The sequence below is a fragment of the Somniosus microcephalus genome, unplaced genomic scaffold (genome assembly GCF_052327205.1).
Source record: "Somniosus microcephalus isolate GS21.2 unplaced genomic scaffold, FLI_Smic_1.0 unresolved_chr9, whole genome shotgun sequence".
Lineage (NCBI taxonomy): Eukaryota > Metazoa > Chordata > Chondrichthyes > Squaliformes > Somniosidae > Somniosus > Somniosus microcephalus.
Window position 1 is genome coordinate 24261449 of NW_028225187.1, and position 23139 is coordinate 24284587.

Below are 23139 nucleotides of genomic sequence, written 5' to 3' on the forward strand. Positions count from 1 at the left end.
TCCCATGAACAAATAAAGAATAAATCAGCCCAGTCGATTGTTTTCGAGATTAAAAAGTCAAATTTCCTCCACTCTTTCCTCATAAACCAGAGCTTTGGCTTTGGGGATCAGACCCCTGGCCGTTCCCTGCTCTGTGCCCCGCACTTAATGTCTCCCCTGTATTTCGGTGAATAAAGGTGAACAGATTTCTTAAACATTGGATGGAGCCGAGCCGCACACAGTTGCACGGTGATTTCCCTGACTTGTACTCTGTTGTTTGGGTTTGTAGATGAGTATTTTATTGATATTTTTGATTGCTGCATTGCCTTTGTTGGATTGTTCACTGTCCAATCTACTTAAATTCCCAGGGCTCTTTATACCTTATCCTCAGCTCCAAGAGCACTTTTCATTTAATGCATAGAATTCTAATTCCTCTAATTGTGTGTAGTATTTTACATGGGCCCGCATTAAATTACACCGACCATTATTGTTCTCACTTGAATATTTTGCCTAAAATGTCGTGTTGTTTCTGAGCTGTGTTCTTCAGCTAGAGCACCCTCTCTGATTTGACAATATGTAAAATTTGATCAATTGACATTGAGTTTCCTAGACTTTCTTAAAGAGGGAAATTAGCAACAATACTTTTCCCAACACCGATCCCCGCGAAGCCCACACAGTTCTCCACCGCCCTGCCGTGCCCTAACTCCTGTAACATTTACCTATTGTTTTCTAACTTTCAAAGTCTTTGTTATCCAGTTCCAAAGTGTGACGTGTCACATTGAAAGGTTTATTCCCAATCCAGTATTAACCTGGAGTAAAGTGGCTGATGCAAACTGTATGTTCAAATGACTGTAACTAATATCAGTGGCCCGGGGACAGAACTGTACGCTGGAGATATCCCTGCTGTATAAATGAGGGCTGCTTTCAATATATCACTTCACAGTTTTCACCGGGGCTGGTGTATCCATCACAACAGGAATAGTCGCTTCTCACATTAAATGGAAGTCCCGATACTTCAACAGATAAGAGCCATTTACTTCCCGATTCTCGCAGCTGTTGGCGTTCCTGGTAAGAGGTTATTAAAATATACGAATCGTATAAACTCTGTTAAGTACATGGCTTCTGGTGCTGCGTGTCTGACAAAGCAGCTGCTTTTCTGAGTTCCTCTCTTGCAGTTATGTAAGCTGCAGTGTCAGTTTAACCTCAATGTTCCTGTTTAATTAATGCAGTGTCTTCTTTCACGCTCTAGTTTCTAGTGACATCATTGTGCTTTTTCTGAACTGATTGTCTTGCAATCTGGGCTCCGGATCAAAGGACTCCATCAAATGTGAAATGGTGTCGCCGGACGTGAAGTGTGTAAAATGGCAATAATTACATAGAGCTGATTAATGTCGGGTTTGACGCATTCTCCAAAATTCACATTGAAATAATTAACAATGTAATTGAATGAGTTTCCTGGGTGTTACGGTATTGCAACGAACGTCCTACTAATCACTTACTTTCTATTACAGCGATATTTATTTTGAACTGTGCACAGTGAGCACATCAGCAATGTTGGCCAAACGACAAAGTTGTAAATGTTAATGGAATTTCGATGTCTAATTTACTTATGTTTGGAAGCAAGATTCAATCATGTCTGCATCTTGACCACTTCCGTTGATCTCATGATTCAGCTCAGTCAAATTTTGTCCTACATTCCTGTTGTTGCGCTCTGTTGTAAATCTTTTTTCTAACTATAAACGAAATGCATTTGAAAGTGGAGCTGTTTGATATTATGTATTGTCACGTTCTTGTGTATCATTAGGAAACCTAAGTTACCGCATTAATTACAGATGAGAATCGGCTCTGGGTGGACTCCTATATCTCTCCAGTTAGAAAGTGGTGCATCATATTATTGAGCATAACTCAATCCTTTAACATTAAGCTCAATGCTTATTGGAATGGCTCTCCCTGAAGTTACAGGTTCTCCCAGTAAGCTTCGTTTCAATATATATTTTTGTTGGTTTGGCTTTGTTGCCAGCGCTCCGGCATTTATTTCAGGAAGTTGTGTGTTCTAGTATCTCTCTGGTACCTAAAACTATAACAAAACTAAAATGTCATTCAGGGAGTGCTGAATGTCAGAGGTTTGTAGAAATACCAATCATTCAATGGTTACATTATAGTAGGATCATTGCAGCAAGAAGTGCAGGGGAACCGAACCATGTGTCTGTTGAAGATAATATTTTAATAATATCCTGTAAGTGAATAGGAGCCCAGAAAGAAGTTATATTTGGATAGATCAGTGGATAATGCAGAACAAAATAATTTGAGTAAGTCAGTGTTTGATTCGGTAGATAATTGTGAGGATAATTCTTTGGCTAATTCAGTGTTTAATTCTGTACGTAATTGAGAGATGAATACTTTGTAGATTCTAGTGTTTAATTCAATGTATAATTGTGTGGATTATTCTTTGTATATTTCAGTGTTTAATTCGATGGATATTTGAGAGGACAATTCTTTGTATATTTCAGTGTTTAATTGGATTGATAATTGTGTGGATAATTCTTTGGATATTTCAGTGTTCAATTCAATGGATAATAGAGATGATAATTATTTGCATATTTCAGTGTTTAATTCTATAGATAATTGTGTGGATAATTCTTTGGATATTTCAGTGTTTAATTCGATGGACAATTGAAAGGATAATTCTTTGGATATTTCAGTGTTTAATTCGATGGACAATTGAAAGGATAATTCTTTAGATATTTCAGTGAATAATTCGATGGACAATTGAAAGTATAATTCGTTGCATGTTTCAGTGTTTAATTCTATAGATAATTGAGTGGATAATTCTATGGATATTTCAGTGTTTAATTCCATAGATAGTTGAGATAATAATTCATTGCATAGTACAGTGTTTAATTCTTTAGATAATTGTATGGATAATTCTTTGGACATTTGAGTATTTAATCTGCGGACAATTGTGAAGATAATTCTTTGTAGATTTCAGTTTAATTCGATGGATAATTGAGCGGATAATTCTTTGTAGATTTCAGTGTTAAATTCGATGTATAATTGTTTGGATTATTCTTTGTATATTTCAGTGTTTAATTATATAGATATTGTGAGGATTATTCTTTGGATATTTCACTGTTTAATTCGATGCAGAATCGAGAGTATAATTCATTGTACATTTCAGTGTTTATTTCTGCAGAGAATTATGTTTAATTATATAGATAATTGAGTGGATAATTATTTGGATATTCAGTGCTAATTCGATGGAAACTTGTGTTGGTAATTCTTTAGATATTTCAGTGTTTAATTCTATAGATAATTGAGAGGATAATTCCTCAGATATTTCAGTGATTAATTCTATATATAATTGAAAGGATAATTCTTCAGATATTTCAGTGTTTAATTCTATAGATAATTGAGAGGATAATGCTTCAGATATTTCAGTGCATAATTCTGTAGATAATTGTGAGGATAATTCTTCAGATATTTCAGTGCATAATTCTGTCGATAATTGTGAGGATAATTCTTCAGATATTTCAGTGTTTAATTCTATAGGTAATTGAGAGGATAGTTGCTCAGATATTTCAGTGTTTATTTCTACAGATAATTGAGAGGATAATTCCTCAGATATTTCAGTATTTAATTCTATAGATAATTGAGAGGATATTTCTTTGTAGATTTCAGCATTAAATTCGATGAATAATTGCGTGGATTATTCTTTGGATATTTCACTGTTCATTTCGATAAAAAATTGAGAGGATAATTCTTTGGATATTTCAGTGTTTAATTATATAGTTAATTGCATAGATAATCCTTTGGATACTTCAGTGTTTAATTCGGTGCATAATTGAGAGTATAATTCCTTGTACATTTCAGTGTTTATTTCTGTAGATATTTGTGTTTAATTATATAGATAATTGAGTGGATAATTATTTGGATATTCAGTATTTAATTAGATGGAAAATTGTGTTGGTAATTATTTCGATATTTCAATGTCTACATTTATAGATATTGTAATAATAATTCTTTGGATATTTCATTGATCCATTATATCGATAGTTGTGTGGATATTTTTAAAAGAAATTTCAATGTTTAATACGAAGGATAATTGAGAGGATTATTATTTGTATATTTCAAAGTTTAATTCGATAGATAATTAAGAGGATAATTCATTGTATATTTCAAAGTTTAATTCGATGGATAATTGAGAGGATAATTCTTTGTATATTTCAGTGTTTAACTTGATGGATAATTGAGAGGATAATTCTTTGGATATGTCAGTGTTTTATTCGATGGATAATTGAGAGGATAATTCTTTTTATATTTCAGGTTTTAATTCTATAGAAAAATGAGATATAATCCTTTCGACTATTGAGATAATAGTCCTTCTTAACCGCCTGCTGCACCTGCATCCTTACCTGAAGGTAAGCATGCAGGTGCAGCAGGCGGTTAAGAAGGCAAATGGTATGTTGGCCTTCGTAGCGAGAGGGTTTGAGTACAGGAATAAGGATGTCTTGCTGCAGTTGTACAGGGCCTTGATGAGACCACATGTTGAGTATTGTGTGCAGTTTTAGTCGCCTTATCTGAGGAAGGATGTTCTTGCCATGGAAGGAGTTCAGCGAAGACTCACCAGGCTGATACCTGGGATGGCAGGAATGATGTATGAGGAGAGATTGGGTCGATTGGGCTTGTACTCACTGGAGTTTAGAAGAATGAAAGGGGATCTCATGGAAATTTATACAATTCTGACAGGATTGGACAGACTAGATGCAGGAAGGATGTTCCCGATGGTCAGGCAGTCCAGAACCAGGGGTCACAGTCTAAGGATAAGGGGTAGGCCATTTAGAACAGAAATGAGGAGGAATTTCTTCACCCAGAGAGTGGTGAACCTGCGGAATTCTCTACCACAGAAGGCAATAGAGGCCAATTCATTAAATATATTCAAGAAGGAGTTGGATATATTTTTTAATTCTAAAGGGATCAAGGGGTATGGGGAGAAAGCAGGGACCGGGTACTGAATTTGTATGATCAGCCATGATCGCATTGAGTGGCGGACCATGTTCGAGGGGCCGAATGGCCTAATCCTTCACCTAACTTCTATGTTTCTCTATGTTTGTATATTTCAGTGTTTAATTGTTTAGATAATTGAGTGGATAATTATTTGTGTATTTCAGTGTTTAATTCGATGGATAATGGAGAGGAAAAACCTTTGCATATTTCAGTGTATAATTCTACAGAAAATTGTGAGGATAATTCTTTCTTTATTTCAGTGTTTACTTCGATGGATAATTGAGAGGATAATTAATTGGATATGTGAAAGGCTCAGAGGGTGCAGAATTCTTAAAGTGCATCCAGGAGAGCTTTTTGAGCCAGCATGTAGAAAGTCCTACAAGAGAGGGGGCGGTACTGGACCTAATTCTAGGGAATGTGACCGGCCAAGTGGAAAAAGTGCTAGTAGGTGAGCACTCTGGTGACAGTGGCCATAATATGGTAAGATTTAAGGTGGTCATGGAAAAGGACAGGGATGGGCCGGAAAGAAAGGTTCTAAATTGGGGGGAAGGCCGATTTTAATAGGATAAGGCAGGATCTGGCCAAAATGGACTGGGATCAGCTACTTGTAGGAAAATCCGCATCGGAGCAATGGGAGGCTTTCAGAAGGGAGATTGAGATCGTACAATGGCAACATGTTCCCGTAAAGGTCAAGGGTGGTTCCAAAAACCACAGGGAACCTTGGATGTCAGAGGATATACGAGAATGGATTAGGGAAAAAAGGAGGGCTTTTGGCAGATACAAAAGTCTAAAGACGGAGGAAGCCCTAGAGGAGTATAAAAAGTGCAGGGGGATACTTAAAAAAGAAATTAGAAGATCAAGGAGGGGCCATGAAATAACACTGGCGAGCAAAATAAAGGAAAATCCTAAGATGATTTATAAGTATATTAAGGGTAAGAGGATAACTAGGGAAAAAATAGGGCCCATTAGGGACAAAAGTGGCAATCTGTGTGTGGAGCCGGAAGATGTAGGAGGGGTTCTAAATTAACTTTTTGCATCTGTTTTCACTATGGAGAAGGACGATGTAGACATAGAAATAGGGCGGGGGGACAGTGATATGCTTGAACATATTAACATCGAGAGGGAGGAGGTATTGGCGGTTTTAGCTGGCCTAAAAATGGATAAATCCCCAGGCCTGGATGAAATGTATCCCAGGCTGCTGTGTGAGGCAAAGGAAGAGATTGCGGGGTCTCTAATACATATATTCAGGACCTCGCTAGCCACAGGGGATGTGCCAGAGGACTGGAGAACAGCTAATGTAGTACCATTATTCAAGAAGGGTAGTAGGGAAAAACCGGGGAACTACAGGCCAGTCAGCCTAACATCAGTGGTAGGAAAATTATTGGAAAAAATTCTGAGGGACAAAATTTGTCTCCACTTGGAGAGGCAAGGATTAATCAGGGATAGTCAACATGGCTTTGTCAAGGGAAGATCATGTCTGACTAATTTGATTGAATTTTTTGAGGGGGTGACTAGGTGTGTGGATGAGGGTAACGCAGTGGATGTGGTATACATGGATTTCAGTAAGGCCTTTGATAAAGTCCCGCACAGGAGACTGGTCAAGAAGGTAAGAGCCCATGGAATCCAGGATGCCTTGGCACATTGGACACAAAACTGGCTTAGTGGCAGAAGGCAGAGGGTGATGGTCGAAGGTTGTTTTTGTGACTGGAAGCCTGTGGCCAGTGGGGTACCACAGGGATCGGTGCTGGGTCCCTTGCTGTTTGTGGTCTACATTAATGACTTGGATATGAATGTAAAAGGTATGATCAGTAAGTTCGCGGATGATACAAAAATTGGTAGGGTGGTAAATAGCGAGGAGGGTAGCCTCAGTCTGCAGGACGATATAGATGGGTTGGTCAGATGGGCGGAACAGTGGCAAATGGAATTCAACCCGGAAAAGTGCGAGGTGATGCACTTTGGGGGGACTAACAAGGCAAGGGAATACACAATGAATGGAAAGACCCTAGGCAAGACGGAGGGTCAGAGGGATCTGGGTATGCAAGTGATCAGATCCCTGAAGGCGGCGGAACAGGTGGAAAATGTGGTAAAAAAGGCATATGGGATACTTGCCTTCATTAGCCGAGGCATTGAATATAAGAGCAAGGAGGTTATGATGGAGCTGTATAAAACACTGGTTAGGCCACAGCTGTAATACTGTGTGCAGTTCTGGTCGCCACACTACAGGAAGGATGTGATCGCGTTAGAGAGGGTGCAGAGCAGGTTCACCAGGATGTTACCAGGGCTGGAGCACTGCAGCTATGAAGAGAGACTGGGCAGATTGGGTTTGTTTTCCTTGGAGCAGAGGAGGCTGAGGGGGGACATGATTGAGGTGTACAAAATTATGAGGGGCATAGATAGGATGGATGCTGAGGAGCTTTTTCCCTTAGTAGAGGGGTCAATAACTAGGGGGCATAGATTCAAGGTAAAGGGCGGGAGGTTTAGAGGGGATTTGAGAAAGAACTTTTTCACCCAGAGGGTGGTTGGAGTCTGGAACTCACTGCCTGAAAGGGTTGTGGAGGCAGAAACCCTCACAACATTTAAGAAGCATTTGGATGAACACTTGAAATACCATAGCATACAAGGCTACGGACCAAATGCTGGAATATGGGATTAGATTAGACAGGGCTTGATGGCCGGCGTGGACACGATGGGCCGAAGGGCCTCTATCCGTGCTGTATAACTCTATGACTATGACTCTATATTTCAGTATTTCATTATGTGGATAACTGTGAGGATATTTCTTTGAATAAAACAGTGTTTAATTCTGTAAAAAATTGTGAGGAACTTTCTTTGGATATTTCAGTATTTAATTCGATGGATAATTGAGAGTATAAATATTTGGATATTTCAATGTTCAATTCTATAGATAATTGAGTGGATAATTCATTGTATATATCAGTGTTTAATTCTATATATAATTGAGAGAATAATTCGATGGATATTATAATGTTTAATTTGATTGATAATAGTGCGGTTAATTCTTTGGATATTTCAATAATAAATTATATAGATAATTGAGAGGATTATTATTTTTATATTCAGTGTCTAATTCGATAGATAATTGTGAGGATACATCTTTGTATATTTCTGTGTTTTATTCTGTTGATAATTGTGAGGATAATTATTACAATAATTCAGTGTTTAACTTGATGGATAATTGATAAGATAATCTTTGTATATTTCAGAGTTTAATTCGATGGTTAATTGAGAGGATAATTGTGCAGATATTTCAGTGTTTAATTCGAAGGATAACTGAGAGGATAACTCTTCCTTCTTTTCAGTGTTTAATACGATATATAATTGTGAGGATAAATCTTTGTATTTTTCAGTGTTTAATTCTATAGATAATTGTGAAGATAATTCTTCGTATCTTTCAGTTACTAATTCTACAGATAATTGAGAGGATAATTCTTTGGATATTTCAGTGTTTAATTTGATTGTTAATTGAGAGGATAATTATCTGGATATTTCAGTATTAAATTTGATTGATAATAGAGCGGATAATTCTTTGGATATTTCACAAGTTCTTTAACTAGATAATTGAGTGCATAACTGAGTTCGGAATTCTGTTGAAATTCGTTGAATAATTCAATAAATAATTATTTTGATAATTCCGTTGATAATCGTTTAGATAATTCTTTGGATTTTTTAGTATTTAATTCGTAGATAATTGTGTCGATGTTTTAGAGGACAAATCTTCGATTGTTTCAGTTTTTTGTGTTTGGATAATTATTGTATAATTTATGGGTTATATATATATTTAATCCATGTGAATGAATTTCTCGAAATTGCAGATCCAATGACAGTTCTGTCCATGTATCTGTTGTTCATTATCATAATATTGACTTTCATATTTCAAATTAATCCATATTAAATGAAACTCATCTCTTCATTCGGTCTAGTGGCGAGGCCTGGGGGGAGGGAGGGAATTCTGCTTTGAATTAGCGAGTGTTTTATCCACAGTTTGTAACATTGCTAAGCAAAGTCTCTGTGGCCAACAGCAGCAACGTAATTGATATCAGACAGACAGCAGTGGGGAGCCTACACCCAAACCATCTTCAGATGCTGCCAACATGTAAATGTAGAAGCTTTCTCCGCATCTATGTATGAAAATATACCTATCCTCGTATCCGGTGCTTGCGCTTTCTGCCCAATATCTGCTCCTGGCTTCCCTCCAGAGGGCGCTATTCATGAGCTCTGGCGGCTTCCTATCACGGATGGGTCCACCTCTAACTAAATCGCAATGCTTCAGCAATTACAACAACACATTACTTATTTTTCACTTCTCTATCATCCTGCCAAGTCCCCATTGCAGTTTAAACCGCTCCAATCCCCACCATTTCTCCTTCGCCAGGCGCAGTACCCATTGAACCATCACCAGGCCGAGCCCCCATTGAAATTTCACCCTGCCCAAACACCACTGCACCTTGCCGCTGCTCACACCCAACTGCAACTGCTCTCTGCCCAAATCCCACTACACCTTCCACCAGCCCAAAAACCACTGCACCTTCCCCCTGCTCAAACCCCACTGTACCTTCCATCTGCTCAAACCCCACTGCACCTTCCCCCTGCCCAAACCCTGCTGCACCTTCCCCCGTGCCCAAACCCCACTGCACCTTCACCCTGCCCAAACCCCCCTGCACCTTTCCCCTGCCCAAACCCCACTGCACCTTCACCCTGCCCAAACCCAACTGCACCTCCCCCCTGCCCAAACCCCACTGCACCTTCCCCCTGCCCAAACCCCACTGCACCTTCCCCCTGCCCAAACCCCACTGCACCTTCCCCCTGCCCAAACCCTACTGCACCTTCCCCCTGCCCAAACCCTGCTGCACCTTCCCCCTGCCCAAACCCCGCTGCACCTTCCCCCTGCCCAAACCCCACTACACCTTCCCCCTCCCCAAACCCCACTGCACCTTCCCCCTGCTCAAACCCCACTGCACCTTCCCCCTGCACAAACCCCACTGCACCTTCCCCCTGCCCAAACCCCACTGCACCTTCCCCCTGCTCAAACCCCACTGCACCTTCACCCTGCCCATACCCCACTGCACCTTCCCCCTGCCCAAACCCCACTGCACCTTCCCCCTGCCCAAACCCCACTGCACCTTCCCCCTGCCCATACCCCACTGCACCTTCCCCCTGCACAAACCCCACTGCACCTTCCCCCTGCCCAAACCCCACTGCACCTTCCCCCTGCTCAAACCCCACTGCACCTTCCCCCTGCCCAAACACCACTGCACCTTCCCCCTGCCCAAACCCCACTGCACCTTCCCCCTTGCCCAATCCCCACTGCACCTTCCCCCTGCTCAAACCCCACTGCACCTTCCCCCTGCCCAAACCCCACTGCACCTTCCCCCTGCCCAAAACACATTGCACCTTCCCCCTGCCCAAACACCACTGCACCTTCCCCGTGCCCAAACCCCACTGCACCTTCCCCCTGCGCAAACCCCACTGCTCCTTCCCCCTTCCCAAACCCCAATGCACCTTCACGCTGCCCAAACCCCACTGCACCTTCACCCTGCCAAAACCCCAATGCACCTTCACCCTGCCCAAACCCCAATGCAACTTCACCCTGCCCAAACCCCAATGCACCTTCACCCTGCCGAAACCCCACTACACCTTCACCCTGCCCAAATCCCACTGCACCTTCCCCCTGCCCAAACCCCACTGCACCTTCCCCCTGCCCAAACCCCACTGCACCTTCCCCCTGCCCAAACCATACTGCACCTTCCCCCTGCCCAAACACCACTGCACCTTCTCCCTGCCCAAACCCCACTGCACATTCCCCCTGCTCAAACCCCACTGCACCTTTGCCATGCTCAAACCCCGCTGCACCTTCCCTCTGCTAAAACCCCACTGCACCTTCCCCCTGCCAAAGCCCCACTGCACCTTCCCCCTGCCCAAACCCCACTGCACCTTCCCTCTGCCCAAACCCCACTGCACCATCCCTGTGCCCAATACCCACTGCACCTTCACCCTGCTCAAACCCCACTGCACCTTCCCCGTGCTCAAACCCCACTGCACCTTCCCCCTGCCCAAACTCCACTTCACCTTCCACTGCCCAAACCCCACTGCACCTTCCCCTTGCCCAAAACCCACTGCGCCTTCCCCCTGCCCAAACCCCACTGCACCTTCCCCCTGCTCAAACCCCACTGCACCTTCACCCTGCTCAATCCCCACTGCACCTTCCCCCTGCCCAAACCCCACTTCACCTTGCCTCTGCGGAAAACCCAATGCATCTTCCCCTTAGCCCAAACCCCACTGCACCTTCCCCCTGCTCAAACCCCACTGCACCTTCCCTCTGCTCAAATCCCACTGCACCTTCCCCCTGCCCAAACCCCTCTGCACCTTCCCCCTGCTCAAACCCCACTGCACCTTCCCCCTGCCCAAACCCCACAGCACCTTCCCCCTGCCCAAACCCCACTGCACCTTCAGCCTGCCCAAACACCATTGCTCCTTCACCCTGCCCAAACCCCAATGCACCTTCCCCCTGCCCAAACCCCACTGCACCTTCTCCCTGCCCAAACCCCAATGCACCTTCACCCTGCCCAAACCCCAATCCACCTTCACCCTGCCCAAACCCCACTGCACCTTCCCTCTGCCCAAACCCCACTACACCTTCTCCCTGCACAAACCCCACTGCACCTTCCCCCTGCACAAACCCCACTGCACCCTCCCCCTGCTCAAACCTCACTGCACCTTCCCCCTGCCCAAACCCCACTGCACCTTCCCCCTGCCCAAACCCTACTGCACCTTCCCCCTGCTCAAACCGCACTGCACCTTCCCCCTGCCCAAACCCCTCTGCATTTTCGCCCTGCACGGTTTCCATTGTACCTTCACCCCGCATGATTCCCATTACATAGAATAGAATGATGAACAATTTTACATCACAGAAACCAGCCATTCTGCACTACTGATCTATGCCAGAGTTTATGTTCCACGAGAGACATCTCCCACCTTTCTTCATCTCACTCCACCAACATATCCTTCGATTCATGTTTGCCTCCTGCACTTAACTAGTTGCTACTTAAGTGCATCTACGCTAAGCGCCGCAGCCTCTATGGCCTAGAAATTCAGTACAGCCACTTTTGGGGCAGTAAAGTCGGGCGGCCGCGAAAGTTTGCGCCCGGCGCAAAGACGCGCCCCCTTCGCCGATATTCAGTCGCAACGCCCCAAGAGGTTGCTGCTGCGCTAAAACAGGCGATGCACGACTATCTTTAGGTGCTAAGCCAGCGGTGCTGAGCGATACCCCCGAGGCCGGGCGCAGCACCGGTGCGGCGAGTTTTTGATTGACGGCAGACACTCTGGCGCCGGTCAGCTCTTAAAGGGGGAGGGTCGATTTGTTTACCTGCCACGCCCTGCACACTGCAGCCCTCAACCTAGGCCTGACCTCTTCAGCTTCACCTGTACAACGCCCAGGACTATGGAGAAGGCCAGGGAGAGAGCGCAGCGCTTCAGCGACGGTGACCTGAGGGTGCTGGTTGGCGGAGTGGAGCGCAGGCGCCATGTTTTGTACCCAGAAGGTGGCAAGAGGCCACTGCCCAGCGCCTACCGGAAAGCCTGGAGGGAGGTGTCCAACAGGGTCTCTTCCCACAGCTTGGTTGCCAGGACTGCTGTGCAATGCCAGAAGAAGTTCAATGACCTCACTCGGGTTGTCAGGGTGAGTACCCTTTCCAGTGTCCTCCTCATCCTTGCATGTGCACCTCACATTATGGGCAAAGGGACCTGAAAGCCCTAATGGCCAGCCCTTACCCAGCAGCTATGGGACTGGCATGAAAATCACTTGCACATTCAGCACTTTACAAACTGTCCAAGCTATTCGACCATGGGAGGCAGTGCAGACAAGATCAGGGCTACACACTGTCCAAGCTATTCGACCATGGGAGGCAGTGCAGACAAGATCAGGCCTACACACTGTCCAAGCAATTCGACCATGGGAGCCAGTGCGGACAAGATCAGGGCTACACACTGTCCAAGCAATTCGACCATGGGAGACAGTGCAGACAAGATCAGGGCTACACACTGTACAAGCTATTCGACCATGGGAGGCAGTGCAGACAAGATCAGGGCTACACGCTGTACAAGCTATTCGACCATGGGAGGCAGTGCAGACAAGATCAGGCCTACACACTGTCCAAGCAATTCGACCATGGGAGACAGTGCAGACAAGATCAGGGCTACACACTGTACAAGCTATTCGACCATGGGAGGCAGTGCAGACAACATCAGGGCTACACACTGTCCAAGCTATTCGACCATGGGAGGCAGTGCAGACAAGATCAGGGCTACACACTGTACAAGCTATTCGACCATGGGAGGCAGTGCAGACAAGATCAGGCCTACACACTGTACTTAGAGGCCATCCTTTCTCTTGCAGGCCAAGGTTGCGCACAACCGGCGCAACCAAACTGAGACCGGGGGAGGCCATCCTGTCATCAAAGAGCTCTCCGACCTCGACCAGCGTGTGGAGCGCATTATGGGAGGCCGGCTGATTGGCCTCGTCGCCACTGGAGATGCCAACCCTGTTCTGGGCACCAATGGTAAGGGCATGACCTTTTGGACCTCTCTCATTCCACTTGCGCATCAGATCAGCATCCTTTGCCACTGTCCGACCAATGTGGTGAATGGCACCACTCATGCCTCCCTCGCTGCCGCCCTGTCCTCACTCTAAAGCTACTCTTGTGCCTTCCTGCTTTCAGATGGTGAATCGCCAGGTGAGGAGGCGGGCCCTCAAGCTGCCACTGTCAGCCCTTCAGAAGACGAGGAGGAGGAAGAGGAAGCCGGCCCATCAGTGCCACCTTCAGCCGCGCCAGCCCATACCGATGTAGGGGACACGTCTTCCCTGGAGGTGAGCCGGGGGAAGGGTCGGAGGAGAGTGAAGCTCCGGGGACCAGCGGCCTGCAGCCATGCGGGAGGGGTGGGGAAGCTCGGCGGACTTCTCTCCAGAGGGTGAGTGCTGCCTCCAGTCCTGCGACGGTCAGCGCAGAGGAGGTGCGCCTCCTAGAGGAAATGGCCATCCAGGCTGAGTGGAGGCACACTGAGCTCATGGCTGCAGTGGCACGCATGCCTGACTCCATAGAGTCACTGGCAAGGAGTGTGCAGGAATTCGGGTCAGCACAGGCCAGGAGTCTGCAACAATTCAGTGCAGCACAGGCCAGGAGTGTGCAGGACATCAATGCAGCACAGGCCAGGAGTCTGCAGGACATCGCGGCAGCACAGGCCACGAGTCTGCAGGGCTTCACGGCAGCACAGTCGGCTTCTAGCAAGTGCTCAGTCGTGCCGTCCATTCACTGGCTGGTGTATTGCGGACACAGACCAGGGCCACACGGGCACTAACTGCTGCCACCCTCGCTGGATCAGCGAGGCCTCGCCAGGGCACTCGCCGTGCAGCAGCAGCCCAGCAATCTGTCCTTCATCTGGTTGCTGCGCATGCTGCACTGCTGGCCCGTGCGAGTGCCAATGTGTCAGGTGACCAGCGAGCACCTGCGATCTGCCAGGTTGCCACCATCCCTGCAGCCGACACTGCCACTCCACCATTGCAGCTGCCACGAGCTGCTGGACAGACTGCTGCCGCCCAGCCACAGTTGGAGCAGTCAGCAGCCGGCCCCTCCAAGGCCAGAGCTGGTGCAGGCCGACCCCCAAGGGCATCTGCCGTCTCGCCACCTGCCCCTCAGCAGCCTTCCCCCAGCCTTGCTGCAGCCACTGGGCTCCCATTGAGGAGGAGCAGCAGGGCGGGCAGGGGCCAGGCAAGGATGCGCAAGGCATCGCCCTCGCAGGGCAAAAAATAGAGGTATGCACAAATGCCTGGTGCTTGTTGGAAGGCCGACACTTGTGCAGTTGTTTGGGTGTAAGGCCGAGACTGGTGTCTATCTGTTTTTGTGTAAGGCCGAGACTGGTGTCTATCTTTATTTGTGTAAGGCCGAGACTGATGTCTATCTTTATTTGTGTAAGGCCGAGACTGGTGTATATCTTTATTTGTGTAAGGCCGAGACTGGTGTCTTTCTTTATTTGTGTAAGGCTGAGACTGGTGTCTTTCTTTCTTTTTGTAAGGCCGAGACTGGTATTTTTGTGTTTTTGGAGGGGGCTTCTCCACATGAGCATGTAATGTGGGAAGGGCAGAGGTTTTCAATAAATTTTTGTTGTTAAATTGCAGTGTGAATGGTTTTTTGGTTAAGTCCTGGTTGCCCTGCTCGGCTGAGGGCTTGTGGAGTGGCTACATTCATCTGCTGACATTGGCACAAGCCGGTCCCTGAGAGGGGGCCTAGAACCGACGTTCAATAAGCCAGCGACGGGCGGCCCTTGCACTTTGTGCCTCCCTCCTGTGCTGGTCCTCCTCCTCCTCCTCCTGCTCCTCCTCCTCAGGTGGTCCTCCAATGTGTGGTGGCAGTGGCTGAGTCCTGCGGATAGCCAGGTTGTGCAGCATGCAGCAAACGATGATGAAATGGGAGACTCGCTCAGGCGAATACTGCAGTGCTCCCCCGGAATGATCGAGACAGCGGAACTATTGCTTCAGGACGCCGATTGTTTGTTCGATGATGTTCCTGGTCGATTGATGGCTCTCGTTATATCGCTCTTCAGCAGGGGTGCTGGGCGCACGGAGCGGGGTCATCAGCCAGGTACACAAAGGATAGCCTTTGTCCCTGATAAGCCATCCTCGTGGGTGAGGCTGGGCCTGGAACATGTCTGCCACAGAAGTCTGTCGGAGGAAGAAGGCATCGTGGCTGCTGCCTGGAAAGCGGGCATTGACAGCTAGGATGAGCTGCCTGTGGTCACACACCAGCTGTACGTTCAGCGAATGGTAGCCCTTCCGGTTGCGGTAATCCTCGGCATTCTCCAGAGGTACCCGCAAAGCCACATGCGTACAGTCAATGGTGCCCTGCACCATGGGGAAGCCCGCGAATGCTGCAAAGCCCATTGCATGCTGTTGCTGCTTGGCAAGGGCCATGGAGAAGGAGCTGAACGGACGTCTCCTTTTGAAAAGGGCATTGGTCACCTGGCGGATGCAGCAATGCACGGCGAATTGGGAGATGTTGGCAATGTCGCCAGTAGCGGCTTGGAAGGGGCCGGTGGCATAAAAGTTGAGAGCCACCGTCGCCTTCACTGCCACCGACAGAGACGTCCTGCACCTCAGCTGTGGCTGCAGATCACCGGCAAGCAGCTGGCAGTTCTCTGTGACCACCTCCCTTCTGAATCGCAGCCTCTGAACACACTGCTCCTCAGACATCTGGAGATAGGAGAACTGCTGGCTGTATACCCTGGGTGGGTAAGGCCTCCTTTGCCGACGCCTGTTGCCCCCTCTACCGTCTAGCCAGGGCTGCCAGTCTCTCATGGCTTCTCTGAGCCCTTTGGATGTAATTGAGAAAGCCAGCGTTTACACCCATTGCAGCCCCCATAATATGCTGGCAAACAATGAGATGTCAATGAAGGCAAAAACTTTTTGAAAGCTGTGGCCTGAAGCCAGAAGTACCTGTCCGAGTGTTGGGCCAAAGCAGAAAGCTATCTACCTTGGTCTCTCCCCAAAGATCCGTTTCGCAAGAAGGTGTGCTGCAAAATGGCAGTGTTTTATACTGCAGGATGAGTGCCCTTTAATTTGCGCCCCCGCGCCCCGCATCGGCTGAGCACCGTTCCACTTCACATTCGTTAGGGGCGCCAGGTGCACAAAGGGGCGGCGCGACTGAAGTTCTGGTTGGGTGCGCACAAAGGGCGTTGCACGAGGAAATGACGTCATGATCTGCGCACGCAGCTGAGCGCACGCAAAGACTTTGCGCCGCCGCTAAATCTCTAGTGAAGTTGGGGCGAGGCGCAGTTCACGCTTCTCCCGGGCGCAAGCCGCCTCGCACCCGGAATCTACTCCTCCTAAGGTGCTAACGGCTGGCGCAACCAACTGAATTTCTAGGCCAATATGTCATAGAGTCATAGCGTCATAATGGCACAGAAGGAGGCCATTGGCCCACCGACTCCATGCCGGCTCTCTGTAGAGCAATCCAGTCAGACTCATTCCCCCTGGGGGTTGTTTTATGAAGAAAGGTTGCGCAGGTTGTGCCAATACTCATTGGAGTTTAGAAGAATTAAATGTAAACTTATTGTAACATATACGATTCTGAGGCTGCTTTACTAGGTTGATGTGGAGAGGATATTTCCCCGTGGGTGGAATCCAGATCTCGGTCATAGTTTCAGAATAAGGGGTCGCCGATTTAAAACGGAGATGAGGTGGAATTTCTTCTCTCTTAGCAGGTCGTGAATCTTTTACATTCTCTATCTCAGACAGCTGTGGAGGCTGTGTCATTGAATATATTCAATATGGAGATAGACGGATTTTTGAAATATGGAGGAGTCAAGGGTAATGAGGAGCAGGCAGAAAAGTGGAGTTGAGGCCAAATCAGATCAGCAATGATCTTATTGAATGCAAACGTGTTTCAAATTCTAACCCATTTTGCACTTTCTCCAGTGCTTCTGCATACTTGTACTAAGCAGATCATGACTGTGCACTGCACTCTAAGTGTGGTCTCTCCGCTGTTCTATATAAGTTTAACATACCTCCTCTGTCATTGCAACCCATTCCTCTAGAAAGAAACTCCGTTGCTTTGACTGCACGTTTTATGGCTTCCTAAACCTCCTTAGCTACTTTTAATAATTTGTGAATTTGTCCCCCTAAATCCGTTTTCTTCTCTCCCCCATTTGGACTCTAATTTTCCAAGGCTCATGTGGCCTCCTTATTCAACCTAACAAAATTCACCACCTCACATATATATTTATTGAAAACCATTTATCATTTACTCTCCTTGATTCCATTCTGTTAATATCTTCTTGAATTTTGTCACAGATTTCCTCAGTGTTAACTTTACACCATAATTTGGTGTAATCCGTAAATTTTGATGTTATACTTCTGATTCCCAAGTCCAAACCTCCACTATAAATTGTAACCAAACGTGACCCCTGTGGAACAACACTTCCCACCTTCCGCCAATCTGAGCAACTACCTTTAATCTTTACCCTCAGTTTTCTATTTAGCAGCCAGTTTGCTATCCATGCAGCTACTTGTCCACTGAGTCTACATGCTCGGATCTTAGCCACGAATCTACTATGGCGGTGGAAGCTCTTTGAACGTCTATGTATACTACATTCACTAACTTACCCTTACCTACTCTCTCTGCTAGTTTGTCAAATAATGCTATAATGTTGGTCAAAGTTGTCCTTCCCTTTTGAAATCCATGCCGACAAGTCTTTATTATTGACGTAATAAAGACTCACTATGCACTTTAATCGACTTGTAACAAAACATGGAGTTCTAGTTAGTAGCCATTAGCTTCCTGTTTCCAGACTGTCTCTGGCCAAGCTGGGCTCACACCCTAGTATTTATACTCCTCGGGCGACGCCCTCAGCTGGCCGTTCAGTAGTACTTCCTGAGTTACTTCTTGTAGAAGTTGCGATTTATGACAATTATGTTTTCGGATTTTAGAGTTTTTTCTATTTTGTGTTTGAGCAAAGATTTCAATACCTTTCCTCTCACCGATTTTAAGCAAACTGGATGACAGAATTTGTTTTACATATAATAAATAAATAAATAAATATATCTATATATAGTGCCTCTGCTATCTCTTCCTTAGCTTTGAGTATGAGTGGTAACTGTCTTTGCAGACCCCGGGTTTTATCGTCTAGTTAATTAATGTCTAGTTCATTATAAATCTCGCTCCTGTCTATCTTAGAAGCCGTGGTATCCTTTTTGAATTCTTTGGCTAACTTCACGTGCACCATGTTTGTGACGCTGGTAAAAACTGCAGTAAAATAACTGTTCAATATTTCTCATTTCACTACCTTTATTTTAGAGGTTATCTTGTGCATTCCTCGGTAGCCATATCCCTATTTTCCTATTCCTGTGTTTACCAAATACTTAACTATTTATTTCTATATTGGTTGCTAATTTAATTTCGTATTTTGTTTTGACTTCCTAATTGTTTATATGCATTTAGGAACAGAAGAACATAAGAAATAAGATCAGGTGTAGGCCACATTGCCCCTATTGCCTGCCCCGCCAATCAAAAAAATCATGGCTGATCTTCGACCTCAACTCTACTTTCATGCCCGACCTCCATATCCCTTGACTCCCTAGAGTCCAAAAATCTATCTATCACAGCCTTGAATATACTCAAAGTCTCAGCATTCACAGCCCACTGCGGCAGAGATTTCCAAAGGTTCACAACCCTCTGAGTGAAGAAATTCCTCCTTATCTCAAGATTCTATTGTAAGGGGAATAGATAGGCGTTTCTGCGGCCGCAAATGAGACTCCAGGATGGTATGTTGCCTCCCTGGTGCAAGGGTCAAGGATGCCTTGGAGCAGCTGCTGGGCATTCTGGGTGGGGGGGGGTGAGCAGCCAGTTGTCATGGTGCATAAAGTTACCAACGATATAGGTTAAAACCTGGTATGAGGTCCTAAAAGTTTAATACAGGCAGTTAGGAGATAAATTTAAAAATAGGACCTCAAAGGTAGTAATCTCAAGATTGCTACCAGTGCCACGTGCTAGTCAAAGTAGAAATAGAAGGATATTTCAGATGAATACGTGGCTAAAGGACTGGTGAAAGGGGGAGAGATTCAAATTCCTGGGACTTTGGAATGGATTCTGCGGAGGTGGGACCAGGGCAAACTGGACGGTTTGCACATGGGCAGGACCGGGACCGATGTCCTTGGGGGAGTATTTGCTAGTGCTGTTGGGGAGGGTTTAAAGTAAAAGGGCAGGGGGTTGGGAACCAGTGCAGGGAGACAGAGGAAAGGGAAACATGGAATGCACCAAAGGCGAAAGACAGGAAGGAGAAAAGCAAAAGTGGCAATCAGAGAAATCAAGGGTTTATATTAAACATGGCCACAGTAAATGATAATTTTAAAAGGACTAAGAGCGCTAAAAAACAAGCCTGAAGGCTTTGTGTCTTAATGCGAGGAGCGTTCGTAACCAGGTGGATGAATTTGCTGCGCAAATAGACGTAAACGGATATGATATGAATGGGATTACAGAAACATGGTTCCAGGCTGACCAAGGCAGGGAAAACATCATCAATATTCAATATTCAGAAATGACAGGCAAAAAGGAAAAGGATGTGGGGCAGCATTGCTAGTTAAAGAGGAGATTAACACAATTGTTAGGAAGGATATTAGCTCTGGTGATGTGGAATCTGTATAGGTAGAGCTGAGAAATACCAAGATACAGAAAAAGTTAGTGGGAGTTATATACAGACCCGCAAACAGTAATGCTAAGTTTGGGGATGGCATTAAATGTCCAGATGAGATTTGAAAACAAGAATGAGAATATTAAAATTTAGGCTTTGTCAGACCGGAAGCCAATGAAGGTCACGAGCTCAGGGGGTGCTGGGTGAACGGGACTTGGTGCGAGTTGGGATAAGGGCAGCATAGATTTGGATGACTCAAGTTTATGAAGGTTGGAAGATGGTAGGCCGGAGAGAAGAGAGTTGGGGTAATCAATCCTAGAGGCCACAGCGGCAGAGTTGATGGGGTCACCAGCAGTTGAGATGAGGCAGGGGCTGAGTCGGTGATGTTACAGAGGTGGAAGCAGGCAGCCATTGTGATGGAGCAGATATTTGGTCAGAAGCTCATATCGGGTTCAATAAAACATCAAGTTTGGGCAAGGCTGGTCCAGCCTCAGAAAGTTGCAAGGGAGGGATGGAGCCGGTGGCGAGGGAATGAAGGTTATAGCGGGGACCGAATACAATGGCTTCGGTCTTCCCAATATTTAGTTGGAGGAAATTATAGTTCATGACAAATAGTGTGAAAATTATGGGCAAGGGACGTGTTGGGTGAGCTGGTGCTGAGATGGAGCTGGGTGTCTTCGGCATGCCTTTGATTCAGACGTTGTGTTATCGGATGATGTCGCTGATGGGCAGCATGAAGATGATAAATAGGAGGAGTCCAGAGGTAACGGTGCGGGAGTGGGCAGATAATCTGCTGCAGGCTCCGATTATATCGATAAGATTAGAACCAAGTGAGTGCAGTCCCCTGCAGCTGGCAGAGGCTGGAGAAGCATTGGAGGAGAATTGTCTGGACAAAGGATGCAGACAGGTCGTGAAGGAAGAGGAGGGATAGCTTACCACAGTCACAGTTGCATAGGATGCCACTTGTGACTTTGTTAAGGGCCGTTTATGTACTGGGGCAGCGGGTGACACCAGATTTCAGGGGTTCAAACATGGAATTCTGTGAAAGATGGGCAGCGTCTTGGGAGGAGACAGCACGATCAAGGACGGGGTAAGGAATGGGAGGTTGGAGATTGGGCGGTAGTTGGCAAGGACAGAGGCTTCAAGGTTGTTTTTTGAGCAGGTGCTGATGACGGCGGATTTGAAGGGGAGGGGACAGTATGTGGGGAGAGAGAACTGTTAACAATATCAGCTAACATGGGGGCCAGGAAGTGAAGTTGGGTGGTCAGCAGTTTGGTTGGAATAGGATCGAGCGAGCAGTAGGTGGGTCTCATAGGCAAGTTGAGCTCGTAGCGGGCATGAGGGGAGCTATGAGAGAAATTGGATAACGATGCGAGTTCAGATTAGATGGCAGATGGCAACCACCAGTGCGTGAATGATTTCCTATTAATCAGTGCAATAATAACTTGGAAGTTCACTCAAAACAACTTTAATAATGATGGTTTTACTGCGACTCTGAGTGGAAACAAATCTCACTAATCTTTGTTTCTCTTGCAGTTAACTTGGTGGCGATTGTGATCCTGTCCCAAGGAAAGTGCGGTCTCTCCAAATGTATCACTCGCTACCTGGTGGCCATGGCAACGGCCGATCTCCTGGTTGTTTGTACGGATGTAATATTAAGCTGCATTGTTGAAATTTATTTCCCCGTTTCATTCTTGACCATTACCCCCGTGTGCAGTCTCAATATAGTCCTCATTTGGGCAGCCACAGCGGCCTCGGTCTGGTTCACAGTGGTTTTCACCTTCGATCGATTTGTGGCCATTTGTTGCCCGAAGCTGAAAACAAAATATTGCACCGAGAAAATGGCGGCTGTCGTTATCGGTGTGGTGAGTGCGCTGGGCTGTTTAATAAACATTCCCTGGTACTTTGTATTTGACCCTGAATATATAATGGAGAACGTACCCCGGGGTTGTGTCTGGAAACCGACCTTTCTTACTTCACCCGTGTGGGCAGCGTTTGACGTCTTTAATCTTACTTTAATCCCTTGTGCCCCATTCGTTCTGATTTTGTTGCTCAATGTTCTCACCGCTAGACACATTTTAGTGTCCAGTCGAGTCCGCAGGGGACTCCGGGGCCTCAGCAATGGAGAGAATCACAAGGATCCCGAGATGGAGAACCGCAGGAAATCCATCGTTTTGCTCTTCAGTATATCGGGCAGTTTTATTTTGTTATGGACGACCATGGTTGTTTATTTTCTATTTGTCCGTATTACCGTCATTGTGTATGATGATGTTAATGACATTGAATCGGTGGGATTCATGCTTCAGGTTCTCAATTGCTGCACAAACACATGTATTTATGTGTTGACCCAGGATAAATTCAGAGAGGAGTTAAAGAATGGGTTAAAATATCCACTGAATTCAATTGCAAAATTATTTAAATAAGTGAAATAGCTGAAGTGTTTCCCACACAATATTTATCGGCGAAAGCAATACAGCTCACAACATGTTTTATGCATCCATCGATATTGGTACAACATTTTAAGCAAAGTTGCAAATCGATGCTTCCTGTAATATATTCTCCATAATACACTGTGTTATGTATCGTCACAGATGTGATTCTTATGTTAAAAGTTTTCCTGTTATTAACTGTTAAAATTAAAATAAACGAAGACTGAACATGCCCAGGTGATTCAGCTTCTCTTCTGATGGGAACAATTGTTCTAATGATACACGATGCTGCATCACTCTTCCAGCAGACACGAAACCCATCCAATCAATCATCGTGTGCAACATTAATAATCACCTTTTTTTATTCATTGATGGGATGTGGGCGTCGCTGGCTAGACCTGCATTTAGTGCCCATCCCTAATTGCCCTTGAGAAGATGGTGGTGAGCCGCCTTCTTGAACCGCTGCAGCCCATGTGGTGTAAGTACACTCACAATGCTGTTAGGAAGGGAGTTCCAGGATTTTTGCCCAGCG

The 23139-nt window shown here is 45.9% G+C and overlaps 1 protein-coding gene across 1 annotated transcript in view; it reads left to right on the forward strand.

Annotated features, from left to right (window-relative positions):
- LOC147084933 (uncharacterized) overlaps positions 1–22601 on the forward strand; it is a 44403-nt gene extending 21802 nt beyond the window's left edge. The window contains exon 4 of the mRNA XM_085979378.1: positions 21715–22601. Coding sequence (XP_085835504.1) covers positions 21715–22601 — 887 coding nt within the window. The remainder of the gene's footprint in view (positions 1–21714) is intronic.
- The last annotated feature ends 538 nt before the right edge of the window (positions 22602–23139 follow it).